The sequence below is a fragment of the Lepisma saccharinum genome, chromosome 26 (genome assembly GCF_977018435.1).
Source record: "Lepisma saccharinum chromosome 26, izLepSacc3.1, whole genome shotgun sequence".
Taxonomy (NCBI): domain Eukaryota; kingdom Metazoa; phylum Arthropoda; class Insecta; order Zygentoma; family Lepismatidae; genus Lepisma; species Lepisma saccharinum.
The window spans coordinates 12,079,861-12,099,186 of NC_139254.1; the positions used below are offsets into that span (position 1 = coordinate 12,079,861).

Genomic DNA, 19,326 nt, shown 5'->3' on the forward strand with positions numbered 1-19,326 from the left:
ATCATCTTACCGTTCCAGGTGATGCCAAACTGCAGCGAGGTTTTCTCCTCTTGCTACTGGAGAGGAGTCGGTCAGGACTGCTGCGAGATGCTTCAGGTCCAGCGGTCGGAAGCTGGGTTCTGTCTCTCCTTCAATTCGCTCACCGCAGAAAGCTCCAAGTACAGGTAAACCCTACGTGCGGTTTCTTTGTTTGTATATAGTTTTTCTCTTATATGTGTGTGCATGCTTGTCATTGCCTTTCCAAGGATTCGTACGTACAATATAAATGTTCCTCCCTCACAGCCTCGTTAAAAAAGAACAAAATGCACTCACACTCTGTTCTTGATTTGGTTTGGTTTGATTTGCTGTTTTAAGTCCACTTTATTCACAGTAAGGCTAATCGGGACTGGTCCTACAGTTTAAAGTGGGATCCGAACCACTTGTGCCTCCACCGGGTATCGAACCCGGGACCCTTGATTACAAGGCAAAGACGCTACCACTGCGCCATGGCGGAGGCACTCTGTTCTTGAAGACAATTATATTACTGCATATGCGACCCAAAAAGATCTAGGTGATATCGTAGATGAAAATCTCAACTTCAAAAAAAAAACCTTGCAGCTGCAACTAAAAGTGCAATGCGCCTCTTAGGCCTACTGTACAGATTCACTGAAATTGATACTCCAACTTCTCTTAGCCTAGTCTTTCATTTCTCCAATTCTTGAATACTGCTCTCCAGTCTGGGTCATGGCTTCCAATACTAATCTTTCCAGCATGGATTCCGTCCTCAGCTTCTTTACCGCCATTGTTCGTCATAGAATTCCTTCTCTGCTGCATTGATTGATTGGTTGAGTTGGTGTTTTAAGTCCACTTTATGTACAGTAAGGCAAATCGGGACTGGACCTACAATTTCAAGTGGGATCCGAACCACTATGTGCCTCCACTGCTTCTCTGCGGCATCTTCAGAAACCTGACATCCTGACTACTTTGAACATTCAGTTACTGCAGACCCGACGCGATATGGCCGATATGAATTTTTTATATAAAATCAGCAATGGAAAATGATGATCAGAATTTCTACTCACCGAATTCAATTTCAGAGTTCCCTCCCGATCGACCTGAAACGCTCAACTGTTCCACAACTCTACCACTACGTTTTCTCTTATACAGAGCTCCCTGTTCCACAGGCTGCGCCAGTTCTATAATAAACTACCCACAAACATCGACATTTTTGGCTCTGAAAGTATTTTCCGGTCTTCTCTAAGAATTAATATGTAAATCTTTTGTTTGTTTCCTTGTTCTATTCCTTTCTAGATACGTACGTTGAACACGAATTATGTAACTGACATCATTTTGCATAAGTTTTATGTTACATATTTGCCAGGATATTACATATTCTACATATTTGCTAATTTGCTTTACATAGAACAACATATTTCGGTATTTTTTTTCCTATTTTGATCCGTTTCCTACATATTTTTGATCTCTGAAATATGAGGAAGAAAATTTGTATCTTATATGATGTCATATTTTATAATCAATGAGATGCATAGTGCTTACGGTTACCTAAAATTGACTGCCAAGTCGAAAGGTAGAAGACCCCTACTGAAACTGTTATTTATCCAAAGATGCCAGAGTTTCCCCCCCCCCCCGCCCCGCTTTCTGGTCACACATTTTCGTTTCGCTTTTAGCTTTAGGCAAAACACCTAGAAACTTGGCATCGGTGGACAAGTAAGCTACTCTCCTGTACGTAGCAAGTTACACAATATGTTCCCTTCTACAAAAAGTACAAAAGTAGCTATGTATTTTCTTCGATTCTTCGATTCTTCTTTTTTACGAAGAGCTCTCTTATATATATTCATATTGTACAATAATTAGCGATCTGAAAAGTAATTAATAGTTGCCAAAATTGGTTTCTTATATGTTCACGTTGCTGTTTTTTGAGTTTATAAATTTGATGCAAATTTTAATTTGAACAACTTATGTCCTTAAAATTATGTTGAGTATGTTCAAATAAAATACAGAGGTTGTTCGCTTTATGTCCGACCATTTTTGACGGGTACTCACCTTCAGAGATACCGCGCCGCCACCACCGATCATGTTCTATTGGACCCCCAGCATTGTGGAATACCGCCCGGCATCGCTGTTTTCATTCCAGCAAACTCCGGCGCAGGACAGGCACGGGAATTCTGTCCCACTCCTCCCTGCAAGCTTTCCATAGACCATACAGGGTGCGCGGGCGGCGATGTTGAAGACGTCGTTTCAACAGTCCAAATGCGCAAAAATCCATTGGACTGGCATCTGGGCTTTTCACAGGAATGTCTTCAAACGGAATGACACGAGTTCGTAATTCCCCTGCCATTTCCTGATAAAAACGTAGTGATGTTCTGCCGGTATGACTCGAAGCCTTGTCCATATGGATCATCACCTGGTTCGCGTCCATTCCATACAATTGTGGGATGTCTCTCCGATAGATAGGTGTCAGAATGGAGTCTTGGAAGTATCTGCCATTCACCTTCACGTTTTTGTCCACCTTGCGTATCATCAACTTACCCTAGTAGTATAATTGGGTTCCTTCAAAATAACACTTGGTACGAGGCCTATTATTTTTATTAATTTAAGCACAATGGTAAACCTATTTTGATGATGTTTTTGTCGATTTTATACTATTGCAAATCTGTGATTTTTTACCTCACACTTGGTACGAGTGTCGAGGTCTATTGTTTTTATTAATTTAACCAGAATGGTAAACCTATTTTGATGATGTTTTTGTTGATTTTATACTATTGCAAATCTGTGATTTTTTCATCTCGTACTTGATACGAGTGTTATAATTTCTTACGAGTTAAATTACGTAACATTACATAATATTGTGATGACCTCATATTAAGCTTCCTTTTATTGTATTTTTATAAGGGTAAACTATTGCATCATGCTTATGCAACAGGCTATTACATAACATTACGCAACATTACAATGGCACAGAAGTTAACTTGTTGCATCATGTTTATGTAAACAGGTTATTACGTAATATTATGATGACTTGTATCTGGTGTGGTGTTTTCTGATTTTCAACATGGTTTTGCGCTTAGGCTATTTAAAGGGTTTTCGCATTACAGATTAGTCAGTATCGTGAGAGTGTTTCAATAGTACGGAGGTGTTGTTGCAGTGCTCCTTATTTTTTGATAAAAGCTAAGTTTTTTAACTTATTTTAAAACTACATACTATTTATTATTTCAAGTTTAAAAGTGTTTCAAGTGTCTTTTCTTGTTGTTTTTTTATAGTAATTTTGATCAGATTTAGTTTTGATGTGATTGGATGTTATTTGTTGTCTTCGGAAAATTTCTATATAAATAACGTAGCTAAAGATTTTATCGTAATTATTAATAATTGTTTTATACTTAGTACAAATATTTATTTTATTTTGAAGGTGATTTAAGTGGTTTTTTCACATAGATTGAATTTTGACTTAATTGTGCGTTTTGGTTTTTTGTATTTTCCCGAGAAAATTTATATATAAATACCTGAGCTGAAAAAATCTATTATAAATATAACTATTGTTTTTTAAGTTACATTCAATCAATTATTGTAATTATGTCATTGAATTTTGAGTCGATTGTGCGTCTTATTGTTATTTACTTAAAGCATATTAAAAAAAATGTCATCTACCAATTTCATCGAATGTGCTATTTGTGGGAAATCAATCTCCAAAACTAATATTAGCAAGATGTAGTGAAACAGGTTCGAAAATAAATCGTTCGTTACCTACTAAGCCTTGTCCTCAATGCGAAAAAATAATAAGTATTGCACATTTAGGTAAACACATGAAAATTTGCAAGGCATCAACCGGACATGGAACATTGAAAAGAAAAATTGATCATCCTGAAACTGAAGCTTCTACTTCCAAACAAATTAAGATGTCTAATGACCAAATGCCGATTAGATCTGCATTCAACAACCAACTTCTGGATTTTCTTTTTACTTCGAAACCAGGCTGTGATATTTCTAGTTTCTTGAATGAAATTAAAACATCTATCATAAATATTTTGAAAAATAAACAGGAAAACAACTCCATAAAAGTATATGTTGATATAATCTGTAAATATGAGAAAACCAATGGTACAAGAAATATTTTTTTTCACAAAACGAAAAACCAAGTTCTTTATTTGGCAGACATTGATAATTTGAATGTTTTTTTATTCTAATCTTACTAGTGAATTGATTAGGAAACATGATGAATTCGAGGGTGAGGGATCAGGTTGGTATTTATGAAGAAGTCCTCACAGATTAATCGTTTGTGTAAACAAATTTACACCTTTTTCTGCTTCGAGCTACGTTCCACGTCCAGTAGAAATTCAGCATAAGAGAGCCGTGCTGAATATTCATAACACTGACAATAAGTGTTTTATGTGGTGCATTTTAGCAGCACTTCACCCGGTTCATTGTTCAAATAATCCATGTCAAGTTAGTCATTACACACAATATGTAGACGAGATTGAATATGCTATGACAGGCATCGAATACCCTGTTGCTATTCCTGACATAACAAAATTTGAAAACAGGGCACGAAATGGAGAAAGAAAACGATTAGCTATAAATTTATATTCGTATACTCAGTTAAGCATTTTGTGCATCCCGTTAGGATAACTAATATTGTTGATGACGAAGCCGTGGAAATCAATCTGCTTCTTATTGCTAACGATAATATTCATCATTACACGCTAATTCGTTCACTCTCCCGCTTAGTCAGAAGCCAAACAAACAAGCATCATGGACACATCGAAGTTTGTCCAAGGTGTTTAACAGTATTCGAGGATCGTGACCGACGTAATTACCAATATCTCCAAAATCAAGAAATTCCCAAACAAAAACTTGCTGAACATAAAGTCTAGTGTGGAGTCAACATACCGGCTCGCATGTTGATGCCCAAAGCAAATGAATTCGAAGAATTTAAAATGCACAAGGCCTTGTTGGAACATCCGGCCATTATCATTGCAGACTTTGAGGCTTTTCGCAAACTATTGTCCTATTGCGATCCGGATCCCGAATTTTCTTCCACAACACCGTACCAGCTTCATGATCCAAATAGTTTTGGATATGTTGTTGTTTGGCAGGATAGGATAGATAAACCATACATATATATCGCGGACCGAATGTTAGTGAACTCTTATGCCAATCGAAATCAATGCTTCCATAATCTAGCGATGAACTTCAATCTTACAATAACATTGAAACGTGTCCGGTGTGTGATCAACATTTCACGGATGAGAATCGGAAAGTATTTCACCATAATCATTCACCGGAAATTATATTAGTGGAATCTGTAACACCTGGAACCTCAAGATCCAGAAGCCTAAATTCGTACCAATAGTTTTTCACAATAGATCCAATTACGACTTCCATTTTTTAATTAGGAATCTTGGATACGATACGCAAAAAATAGATATTCTTGCTCAAAACGAAGAACGATATATTTCTATAAGTAAAAAAGTTAAAATTCCAGGAACGAATGAAATCATAGAGATGAGGTTTCTAGATTCTTTTAGATTCCTATCGGCCAGTCTCGATGCTTTAGCGAGTAAACTTACTGACGAACAATTTAAAATTACAAAAGCTAGTTTTCCCAACATACACGTAGAACTGATTAAACGTAAAGGCATTTATCCTTACGAATATGTAACCGATGAATCTAAATTTGACGATGACACTCTCCCACCTCATATAGAATTCTTCAGTCAACTGAAAGAAACCGGAATTACGAATAAAGAATACGAACATGCAAAATTAATATGGACGGAATTGAGATGCAATACTCTCGGGGATTATCACGATGCATATCTCAAATTAGGCATAACAATACTTCCTGATGTTTTCCAGGTATTTAGAAAAACAGCAATAAATATTTATAAATTAGATCCAGCATACTTCTACAGTCTTCCTGGTTTGGCGTGGTCTGCTATGTTGCTTCAGACCAGGATCAAGTTGGAATTGATATCGGACGTGGACATGTTACTTTTTATAGAAAGGGGGATATGTGGGGGGATGATGCAATGCTAGCAGAGACATGCAAAAGCAAACAATATTCACATGTCTGAGAATCAATACGATGCAAATCGACCATCGAATTACATATTTTACGCTGACGTAAATAATCTCTACGGGTTTGCAATGATACAAAAACTTCCATACGGAGGATTCGAGTGGATAGATCCCATTTCAATTGATATTAATCATATCGACGATCGTGAATTTGGTCTGTTCATTGAGGTAGATATTGAATTTCCAAATAATTTGCATGATATTTTTTCCGATTTACATCCGGCTCCCGAAATTAAATGTCCACCTGATTCTTATCAAAGCAAGCTTATGTTAACTCTGGAGAGAAAAGAGAGATATGTCGTCCACTACAAGAATCTCCAGTTTTTGATTGGGAAGCGTGTTCAGGTAGTAAATGTTCAAAGTTCAAACACTCTTCATGGTTAAAATCTTATATTGAGCCAACACGAGACACAGAACAGCTGCCATTTCAGAATTAGATAAAGATTTTTATAAACTAATGAATAATGCCGTTTATGGAAAAACGATGTAGAACGTCAGAAAGCATATAGACATAAAATTGGTTTCAGATAATAATAAATGTAGAAAATTAGTATCTAATCCTAGATTCAAATCGCAATAAATTTACAACGAGAATTTAACACTTTTTAATCTACGAGTAGATATAAAATAAATGCAATTCAGAAAACCTATCTACGTTGGTGCAACAGTTCTCGACTTGTCGAAACTGTACATGTTCGAATTTCATTATAATATTATGAAACCCTTCAATAATGATAAGCTGTCAATTTTGTACATGGATACCGATAGTTTTATTTATAACATACAAACACCTAACCTCTACGAAGATCTTAAACATTCTTCCATGCTTGGGTATTTCGACACTTCTTCCTACCCTCAACCTAACAGATTTGGAATTCCTTCCCACAACAAGAAGGTTCTCGGCAAATTAAAAGATGAATGTAACGGTGATATTATTGTTGAGTTTGCTGGTTTGCGTTCGAAGATGTATACATTCAGAACAGAAAGTAGCTTTACGAAGAAAGCAAAAGGAACGTACAAAGATACCGTAGAAAACAAACTAACATTCCAGGATTATATTGATTGCCTTTCTTCACAGGACAAGGATACTTCGAGAGGATAATAGAATACAAAGCTCAAACCATGAGATTACAACGAATAAAATAAAAAAAGTAGCCCTGGATCCACACGACGACAAGAGGTGTATTCTCGAGTGTGGAATCCATACTTTGCCTTGGGGACACTTTAGTTTACAAGTTAATAATAATTGCACTCAACACATGTGAAAAAAATAAACCTAACATCAAACCAAAATGTTGAAAATAACAAAAAATAATTTACACGTAGTTTAATTTTTTATATATTATTCTCTCCTATTAAAATTTTTCTATCACTCTTTCATTTTTTACATCATAAATATATGATTTCTCCACAATTAAAATTGTACTGCATATTGTATTTTCAGGTAGAGTTTCATGAAATTCACATACTAATTTAATATTAGTTCGATCATTTATAATTACCAATTTTCTTTTTTGACGCATTGATTAAAAACATTGGTCTGTGAATTATGAACTCATCTGGATTATAACACATGTCTATGTTACGCCCGACCCTGTGGCCGAGTGGTTAGCACATCGCGCTGCGACGCTAAGGGTCCCGGGTTCGAATCCTGGTCGGGCTTGGTTGTTTGTGAATGTCCATTCATCAATTTCATCAATCATCCCCATCTTCGCAAATTAGCCAAGAGGCACAAAACGCGAAGTAAAATAAACTAAATCAAATCAAATCAAAAATGTCTATGTTAATGACATAAACGCACTATAAGCTTCATATAATTTTAAATAATCTTGTTCTGTAATGTCTAAATTGTAATTTTCACGAGGAAATACTTCATTTCTGCCACTCTTCAGATACACATTTTTAACTTTACAATTATCAAACTGGCTGCTATCCTTTTCCTGATTGTCATCTCTCCCTGTTTGAAACAGCACAGCTACAAACTCTGGCATGTCATATTGCAAAGATTGGAACTGATTAGTAAGGTCAAATTCAAACAATTTACCCTCCACTGACCTCTGAATGCATTGATAAGTATAAAATTGAATCGGAATTTCAGAATTTTTCAAAATGTTGGCTTTGTATTTGAGAGCATAATTCGATTCATATTCAACTATAGGCATTCGCAACTCCATAGACTGGATCACAAATTTCGCAGCTTCGGGTAAACTAGCCTCATTAGCTGTTCCATCTGCATTCAAAGTTTTGTATCTCATGATGGCATTATGATCATTGGGTGCTCTGCGAAATATGACACTCAAACCACCTTTCCACATAATTTCTTTATAATCAGACAATAATCCAAATAGCAATTTCATGGGGAAAAGTACTGTGTGACTTTTTGCTTGAATTCTTGTTCCAGCTTCGAACCCACCAACTTTATAATATGCACTCTCTGATTTGGACAGTTTCAATGTCCCCACCGTAGTGGATGTAATTCCAGGACAATCAATCCTTTCAATGACTGTACCATGCTTTCTGACTTCAATTTGAGAAAATAAGAGTAGTATGATTTGTGCTACAACCAGGACCACTTATAGGTGTAGAAAAGAAGAGGTTATTTGATTAAACAGCCCGATTTGCCTACACTTAAAATTATGCCAAGATCCTCTTATTCCCCATTTCTTCAAGTGTGATATGCTCTTAATCCCCAAGAATTTTGAATCCTAGTGTAGAAAAGAAGAGTTCATATGCCCCGATTTGCCTACACTTAAAACAATGTCAAGAGGGGGCATATAGCCCAATCGGCCATGTGTGTACATATTTAAATCCCAAGAATTTTGAATTCTAGTGTAGAAAAGAAGAACTCCCCTCAGATTGATTTGCCTACACTTACAAAATCTACATCTGCCAGATTTTTGTCCATAAGCTTGTCAAAAATATGCCCCTCTTGTTATTTTTTTTTGGATACACTTAAAACTAAGTCAAGATGCTCATAACCCACACCCACACACACACACACACACCCCCACATACACCCACACACAAACACACCAACACACATATTTACTTCCGGTCCACTTCCGGTCCACTTCCGGTTTGCCTACTTCCGGTCCACTTCCGGCCCACTTGTGGCTTATTTCTGAGCACAGCTCTGTTAGAGATAGGGATATTATATAAATTTAAAAATTATTTCATTCTTCACAAACAAATCTCATCTAACAATTCCATAACAGTTCCATGCTCAGCTCTGTGTCTGTGTGAGGCAAGCACAGCTCTGTTAGAGATAGGGATATTGAGTATTGAAACATCTAGAAATTATTTCATTCTTCTCAAGCTCAGCTCTGTGTCTGTGTGGGGATTTGTACCTAATAACATCAAAACAACACAGCTCTGTTAGAGACAGAATATTCAATTCCATATCTATAACATCTCTGTGTAATTCCATAACAGTTCCATGCTCAGCTCTGTGTCTATGTAGAGCAAAACAGCACAGCTCTGTTAGAGATAGGTATATTATATAAATTTAAAAATTATTTTATTCTTCACAAACAAATCTCATCTAACAAATCCATAACAGTTCCATGCTCAGCTCTGTGTCTGTGTGAGGCAAGCACAGCTCTGTTAGAGATAGGGATATTAAGTATAAATTTAAAAATTATTTCATTCTTCACAAACAAATCTCATCTAACAATTCTATAACAGTTCCATGCTCAGCTCTGTGTCTGTGTGGGATTTGTACAGCAACATAGCTTTGTTAGAGATTCATTCAATTCTTCACCTCCATATCCATAACAGCTCTGTGTTTATAATAGATAGGAATATTGAGTGCATCTAACAATTCCTGCCCATAACAGTTCCATGTTGTAGAAATATCAGCAAGGCTCTGTGTCTGTGAGATTTGAAACCTTGTTCCCAATCAGTTCCAAGCTGTACAGCTCTGTGTCTGTGAGATTTGAAACCTGTTCCTGTACAGCTCTGTGAGAATTTTCATAGTGCCTAATAATATCAGCACAGCTCAGTTAGGATCGCATCTAACAAATATCAAGGATTTGTACCTAATTACAGTAGCACAGGGATAGGGATAATAAGTATAGACTATTGATATAGAAATTATTTTATTCTTCAATCTTATTCATAACAGTTCTATGCTCCTATGTGTCTGAGCAACATCAGTACAGCACAGCTCTGTTAATTAATATCTATTGAAACATGTGTCTGTGCGGGGATTTGTACCTAAGTATAGCTATTATTGAGTATAGAATTATTATATCTAGATCATCCATTTTCTGTGTCTGTGCAGGGATTTGTACTTAATAACATCAGTACAGCATTGCTCTGTTAGAGTATAGATTTATATTATTATTGAAACATCTCTTCACAAACAATCTCATCTAACAATTCTATAACAGTTCCGCTCAGCTCTGTGTCTGTGCGGGGATAAACATCAGTACAGCACAGCTCTGTTGCTCATCTTTTCAGCTCTGTGTCTGTCCAGGGATTTGTACCTAATAACATCAGCACAGCACAGCTCTGTTAGAGTATAGATTTAATTATATTATTATTGAAACATCTAGAAATTATTCTTCAAACAAATATCATCTAACAATTCCATAACAATTCTATGCTCAGCTCTGTTGCTCATCTTTTCAGCTCTGTGTCTGTGCAGGGATTTGTACCTAATAACATCAGTACAGCACAGCTCTGTTAGAGTATAGATTTAATTATATTATTATTGAAACATCTAGAAATTATTCTTCCTAACAATTCCATAACAATTCCATGCTCAGCTCTGTGTCTGTGAGGGGATTTGTACCTAATAACATCAGTACAGCACAGCTCTGTTAGAGATAGGGATATTGAGTATAGATTTAATTATTGAAACATCTAGAAATTATTCTTCAAACAAATATCATCTAACAATTCCATAACAATTCCATGCTCAGCTCTGTGTCTGTGCAGGGATTTGTACCTAATAACATCAGTACAGCACAGCTCTGTTAGAGACATTTAATTCTTCACATTTATATCCATAACATCTCTGTGTCTGTGTGTCAGTACAGCACAGCTCTGTTAGAGATAGGGATATTGAGTATTGAAACATCTAGAAATTATTTCATTCTTCACAAACAAATCTCATCTAACAATTCCATGCTCAGCTCTGTGTCTGTGTGAGGCAAGCACAGCTCTGTTAAAGATCTTCACAAACAAATCTCATCTAACAATTCCATAACAGTTCCATGCTCAGCTCTGTGTCTGTGTGGGGATTTGTACCTAATAACATCAAAACAACACAGCTCTGTTAGAGACAGAATATTCAATTCTTCACATCCATATCCATAACATCTCTGTGTAATTCCACAACAGTTCCATGCTCAGCTCTGTGTCTGTGTGAGGCAAGCACAGCTCTGTTAAAGATCTTCACAAACAAATCTCATCTAACAATTCCATAACAGTTCCATGCTCAGCTCTGTGTCTGTGTGGGGATTTGTACCTAATAACATCAAAACAACACAGCTCTGTTAGAGACAGAATATTCAATTCTTCACATCCATATCCATAACATCTCTGTGTAATTCCACAACAGTTCCATGCTCAGCTCTGTGTCTGTGTGAGGCAAGCACAGCTCTGTTAAAGATCTTCACAAACAAATCTCATCTAACAATTCCATAACAGTTCCATGCTCAGCTCTGTGTCTGTGTGGGGATTTGTACCTAATAACATCAAAACAACACAGCTCTGTTAGAGACAGAATATTCAATTCTTCACATCCATATCCATAACATCTCTGTGTAATTCCATAACAGTTCCATGCTCAGCTCTGTGTCTATGTAGAGCAAAACTGTTAGAGATAGGGATATTAAGTATAAATTTAAAAATTATTTCATTCTTCACAAACAAATCTCATCTAATAGTTCCATAATAGTTCCATGCTCAGCTCTGTGTCTGTGTGAGGCAAGCACAGCTCTGTTACATGATAGGAATATTAAGTATAGATTTAAATTTTATTCTTCACAAACAAATCTCATCTAATAATTCCATAACAGTTCCATGCTCAGCTCTGTGTCTGTGTGAGGCAAGCACAGCTCTGTTAAATATAGGAATATTAAGTATAGATTTAAATTTCATTCTTCACAAACAAATCTCATCTAACAATTCCATCTAACAATTCCATCTAACGTAATTTGAAACGTTTATATAGAAACAATGGGCATTGATTGCCACTTTTCAGACAAGTTTTAAATTCCATACAAATACAGAGTTGAAACTGTCATGGCATAGGGATGAAATAACATCTAGACACTCAATAGATGTGAAGAATTAATTATACCCTAACTGTTAGTCCCTATCTCAGAGCTGTGCTCTGTACAAATCCCACACAGACACAGGAACTGTTATGAAGGAATGAAATATTAATATCCCTATCTACACAGACACAGAGCCTTGCTGAGCATGAAACTGTTATGGGAATTGTTAGATGTGAAGAATAAATTTCACAGAGCTTTTATGGATATGGAGGTGAAGAATTGAATGAAATAATATTTATACCCATCTACTCTGTGTCTAACAAAGCTATGTTGCTGTACAAATCCCACACAGACACACAGCTGAGCATGGAACTGTTATGGAATTGTTTGATGTGAAGAATAAATTTCACAGAGCTGTTATGGATATGGAGGTGAAGAATTGAAAGAAATAATATTTATACCCATCTACTCTGTCTCTAACAAAGCTATGTTGCTGTATAAATCCCACACAGACACAGAGCTGAGCATGGAACTGTTATGGAATTGTTAGATGAGATTTGTTTGTGAAGAATGAAATTTAAATCTATACTTAATATTCCTATCATGTAACAGAGCTGTGCTTGCCTCACACAGACACAGAGCTGAGCATGGAACTATTATGGAACTATTAGATGAGATTTGTTTGTGAAGAATAAAATAATTTTTAAATTTATACTTAATATCCCTATCTCTAACAGTTTTGCTCTACATAGACACAGAGCTGAGCATGGAACTGTTATGGAATTACACAGAGATGTTATGGATATGGATGTGAAGAATTGAATATTCTGTCTCTAACAGAGCTGTGTTGTTTTGATGTTATTAGGTACAAATCCCCACACAGACACAGAGCTGAGCATGGAACTGTTATGGAATTGTTAGATGAGATTTGTTTGTGAAGATCTTTAACAGAGCTGTGCTTGCCTCACACAGACACAGAGCTGAGCATGGAACTGTTATGGAATTACACAGAGATGTTATGGATATGGATGTGAAGAATTGAATATTCTGTCTCTAACAGAGCTGTGTTGTTTTGATGTTATTAGGTACAAATCCCCACACAGACACAGAGCTGAGCATGGAACTGTTATGGAATTGTTAGATGAGATTTGTTTGTGAAGATCTTTAACAGAGCTGTGCTTGCCTCACACAGACACAGAGCTGAGCATGGAACTGTTGTGGAATTACACAGAGATGTTATGGATATGGATGTGAAGAATTGAATATTCTGTCTCTAACAGAGCTGTGTTGTTTTGATGTTATTAGGTACAAATCCCCACACAGACACAGAGCTGAGCATGGAACTGTTATGGAATTGTTAGATGAGATTTGTTTGTGAAGATCTTTAACAGAGCTGTGCTTGCCTCACACAGACACAGAGCTGAGCATGGAATTGTTAGATGAGATTTGTTTGTGAAGAATGAAATAATTTCTAGATGTTTCAATACTCAATATCCCTATCTCTAACAGAGCTGTGCTTGCCTCACACAGACACAGAGCTGTTATGGATATAAATGTGAAGAATTAAATGTCTCTAACAGAGCTATGCTGTACTGATGTTATTAGGTACAAATCCTCGCACAAACACAGAGCTGAGCATGGAATTGTTAGATGAGATTTGTTTGTGAAGAATGAAATAATTTCTAGATGTTTCAATACTCAATATCCCTATCTCTAACAGAGCTGTGCTGTACTGACACACAGACACAGAGATGTTATGGATATAAATGTGAAGAATTAAATGTCTCTAACAGAGCTGTGCTGTACTGATGTTATTAGGTACAAATCCCTGCACAGACACAGAGCTGAGCATGGAATTGTTATGGAATTGTTAGATGATATTTGTTTGAAGAATAATTTCTAGATGTTTCAATAATTAAATCTATACTCAATATCCCTATCTCTAACAGAGCTGTGCTGTACTGATGTTATTAGGTACAAATCCCCTCACAGACACAGAGCTGAGCATGGAATTGTTATGGAATTGTTAGGAAGAATAATTTCTAGATGTTTCAATAATAATATAATTAAATCTATACTCTAACAGAGCTGTGCTGTACTGATGTTATTAGGTACAAATCCCTGCACAGACACAGAGCTGAAAAGATGAGCAACAGAGCTGAGCATAGAATTGTTATGGAATTGTTAGATGATATTTGTTTGAAGAATAATTTCTAGATGTTTCAATAATAATATAATTAAATCTATACTCTAACAGAGCTGTGCTGTGCTGATGTTATTAGGTACAAATCCCTGGACAGACACAGAGCTGAAAAGATGAGCAACAGAGCTGTGCTGTACTGATGTTTATCCCCGCACAGACACAGAGCTGAGCGGAACTGTTATAGAATTGTTAGATGAGATTGTTTGTGAAGAGATGTTTCAATAATAATATAAATCTATACTCTAACAGAGCAATGCTGTACTGATGTTATTAAGTACAAATCCCTGCACAGACACAGAAAATGGATGATCTAGATATAATAATTCTATACTCAATAATAGCTATACTTAGGTACAAATCCCCGCACAGACACATGTTTCAATAGATATTAATTAACAGAGCTGTGCTGTACTGATGTTGCTCAGACACATAGGAGCATAGAACTGTTATGAATAAGATTGAAGAATAAAATAATTTCTATATCAATAGTCTATACTTATTATCCCTATCCCTGTGCTACTGTAATTAGGTACAAATCCTTGATATTTGTTAGATGCGATCCTAACTGAGCTGTGCTGATATTATTAGGCACTATGAAAATTCTCACAGAGCTGTACAGGAACAGGTTTCAAATCTCACAGACACAGAGCTGTACAGCTTGGAACTGATTGGGAACAAGGTTTCAAATCTCACAGACACAGAGCCTTGCTGATATTTCTACAACATGGAACTGTTATGGGCAGGAATTGTTAGATGCACTCAATATTCCTATCTATTATAAACACAGAGCTGTTATGGATATGGAGGTGAAGAATTGAATGAATCTCTAACAAAGCTATGTTGCTGTACAAATCCCACACAGACACAGAGCTGAGCATGGAACTGTTATAGAATTGTTAGATGAGATTTGTTTGTGAAGAATGAAATAATTTTTAAATTTATACTTAATATCCCTATCTCTAACAGAGCTGTGCTTGCCTCACACAGACACAGAGCTGAGCATGGAACTGTTATGGATTTGTTAGATGAGATTTGTTTGTGAAGAATAAAATAATTTTTAAATTTATATAATATACCTATCTCTAACAGAGCTGTGCTGTTTTGCTCTACATAGACACAGAGCTGAGCATGGAACTGTTATGGAATTACACAGAGATGTTATAGATATGGAATTGAATATTCTGTCTCTAACAGAGCTGTGTTGTTTTGATGTTATTAGGTACAAATCCCCACACAGACACAGAGCTGAGCTTGAGAAGAATGAAATAATTTCTAGATGTTTCAATACTCAATATCCCTATCTCTAACAGAGCTGTGCTTGCCTCACACAGACACAGAGCTGAGCATGGAACTGTTATGGAATTGTTAGATGAGATTTGTTTGTGAAGAATGAAATAATTTTTAAATTTATATAATATCCCTATCTCTAACAGAGCTGTGCTCAGAAATAAGCCACAAGTGGGCCGGAAGTGGACCGGAAGTAGGCAAACCGGAAGTGGACCGGAAGTGGACCGGAAGTGAACCGGAAGTGGACCGGAAGTGGACCGGAAGTAAATATATGTGTGTGTGTGTGTGTGTGTGTGTGTGTGTGTGGGTGTATGTGTGTGGGTGTGGGTGTGTGTGGGTGTGGTTGGGTGTGGGTTTTATGAGCATCTTGACTTAGTTTTAAGTGTATCCAAAAAAAATAACAAGAGGGGCATATTTTTGACAAGCTTATGGACAAAAATCTGGCAGATGTAGATTTTGTAAGTGTAGGCAAATCAATCTGAGGGGAGTTCTTCTTTTCTACACTAGAATTCAAAATTCTTGGGATTTAAATATGTACACACATGGCCGATTGGGCTATATGCCCCCTCTTGACATTGTTTTAAGTGTAGGCAAATCAGGGCATATGAACTCTTCTTTTCTACACTAGGATTCAAAATTCTTGGGGATTAAGAGCATATCACACTTGAAGAAATGGGGAATAAGAGGATCTTGGCATAATTTTAAGTGTGGGCAAATCGGGCTGTTTAATCAAATGACCTCTTCTTTTCTACACTTATAAGTGGTCCTGGTTGTAGCACAAATCATACTACTAATAAGAATGGAACAAAATTATCTATAAGTTTTATATTAGCCCCAGGGAGGAGATATTCTTCACCATTACTTTGTTTTACAATATCAAATTTTACATACAGATCAGATCCATGTGGATGAATGAATCCATCCCCAAACCGTGATGTCATACTGTATCTCTTTATTGGGCTGATTCAAATTTGCAAATGTCCTCCTGTTTGGAGGGAAGGACTGTAATTCATAACTCTCAATATTTTCCATCTTGGTATTTATTTATATATTTTAAATATTAACTTCTATTATCGCAGTGCTATTAGCACCGGCAAAATCGATGATTTTATTTTTCTCATTCGTAATTGTTATCTTTATGTAATTAACTTTATCAATAGAAACAGGGAAATAGACTGGTGGGATTGGAGAATAGAAGATAGGTTCCATAAATTCCGAATTCGGTTTAAATGTAGCAATAATGCCTGTCTCCTTGTGACTGCCAATCGAATTTTCTTCTCCTTTGATAATCATACCTTTGGCAATATTACAGTGAATATTCAATGTCTCAATAGCTAAGAATTTTGGTATAAATTTACCTATGTGCCTAACACCTGGTTCCAATTTGCTATTGTTGTCGAATCCTAAAAGTACTCCCATGGTAGATAAGTCCACTGTTTCATTGATAGTTACAATCTCTACTCTGTGTGTTACAGAATTTTGAGAAAGCAAGACAGTGGTTGGAAGTTCAAATTGTAAAGTAGATAAGTTATACTGTCCAGGAGGAATAATTATTTTTTCATTACCTACTAATATAGTATTGTTGTAGGTAGTTACATTCGGAATCAGATACATACTGTAGAATGCTCTCAGAGCTATGGATTTTGGATAGATAATATCATCGTGAAGATGTAGTTTCAAAACCGAAGTCTCGGTGGAGAGATGAAAGATTCCCATATTTAATATATAATACAGCTTTTTGAAAATCTTTTAATTTGATGTTTGGTATTTTACTTAAAATTCTGAGCATCGTAATACAAACATGACCACATATAATTTGATCGAAATCTTGAATACGATCGTCGTTGTAATAAATTTTAACATGTTTCAAGTAACGAATTAATTCTGTAGGGGGTACCCCTCCGAAAGAATAGAAAATAAAAGCATTGTCATTTTGTTTATAATAGCATATCCAGTGAGTACCAACGTTTTCGGACTTGTCCAAATTCACCACGCCACATTCTCGAGAGTGAGGACTACTTTTAGGGAGAGAATCAGACATGAAAACCCCCCTGAAGTATTTAATTTTAAATATTTTAATTAAAGATTCAATGTCTTGGTTCGTGAGTGCTTCTTCTTTTTTTTTTAATTTTCTGAGTGCTCTAGACTTCACACTTTTGCCTATTTTTTTCTCCATGGCGAGATTATGACGTTTTTGCTCTTCTAGTTCTGCCTTATTTTTTTTCGAATCAATCACAGTTTTGGCAATGGCAGCACTGCCCCCAATGCAGCCAGGATAGCTGGAATGCTGAATATAAATCCTCCACTGTGTGTTTTCTTTCTTGCATTTTGCAATCGTTTTAATTGTGGCGTACTGAGTAATAATTTCATTCCGTTCCCTTTGGCTATACATTGCCTCTTCTTTTCTTGTTGTTTTTTAGTTAAAATCGAATTAAGTTTTAAATTTTTAAGATCGTGATATGGTATTTGGTATACAACTCCTTTTGGTTTCATGTTGTTTTATTATTATTATTTTCAGGGTATTTATATTACAAACCCCGCCCTAATTTTTGTTTTGTATTCATAGCAATAGTTGTACCCAACGCTGTTATTTTTTCACCTAATGATGCATCTCTGCTTGTTAATCTTCCAAAAGCTGCCTCTTCCAGTTTTTGATCAGCCACATGACGATCATTCAGATCTTTGTGTGTGTTGTATGCAATATCATGTTCTTTGCAAGCTGCATCCAGAGGATTAATACCCCTGTCACCTCTTTCTATTCGTTTCTCAAGTTTTGTACCAGGATCACAATATTGGTAACCAGGTACGTGTAACTCGAACGGAAGTTTATTAATAATATCATTCACCAAACCTCGACCCTCTGATATATTCCAGAATTTAGGAGGTAAAGCATTGATAATTTTAATTAAGTATCCTATACCTTTAGGATCGTTTACAATAAAATTAGCTAATTTGTCACTAATCATGTTTACAATACCCATTTTCTCATTATGGAAATTATTGTTCCCAGCATTTTCCTTCCCTGCTATAACCAGCAACCTATCTATAAGTTTTCTAACATTGTTTACCCATACAAATTCTTTAGGTAGAGTATTGTATTGTTTTATACCACTACCGGTTTTTAGTTGATTCCAGATAGATTTAATCAGATTTTTGTATTTATCCCGGTTGCTCGATTTCACACGCTTTTGACTGCCATCGTTATTTTGGTACAAAGCATCAGAGAGTGTCAAAATTTCAGAGTAACTTTGATAATCATCTTCTGTAAATTTTTTGGTTGTTTTTTGGTAATGAGCTCCCATAGCCCTACGGTACCAGGATATCTGGACCAGCTGTTTCTCCCACACAAATTAATTTTTAAGTTGTCCCCTTCGAATGTTACTTTAGATTTGCCAATTTTCCATACTACACCTTCATTTCCCTCCATAGTTGGATACAATCCAAATACTTCATCTTTTTCGAATTTTCCAGTACTCAAATAATCCCTTGCCAGGGGACCCAATTCGATTTTCTCTGATTCTTCTATAGCTGCTT

At 36.0% G+C, this 19,326-nt stretch overlaps 1 protein-coding gene across 1 annotated transcript in view; it reads left to right on the plus strand.

Moving 5' to 3' along the window:
• The window catches only part of LOC145979380 (pickpocket protein 19-like), a 50,434-nt gene that overhangs the window by 8,232 nt on the left and 22,876 nt on the right, over positions 1 to 19,326 (plus strand). Inside the window, exon 4 of the mRNA XM_083112249.1 lies at positions 19 to 164. Within this exon, the coding sequence (XP_082968375.1) occupies positions 19 to 164 (146 nt within the window). The remainder of the gene's footprint in view (positions 1 to 18; positions 165 to 19,326) is intronic.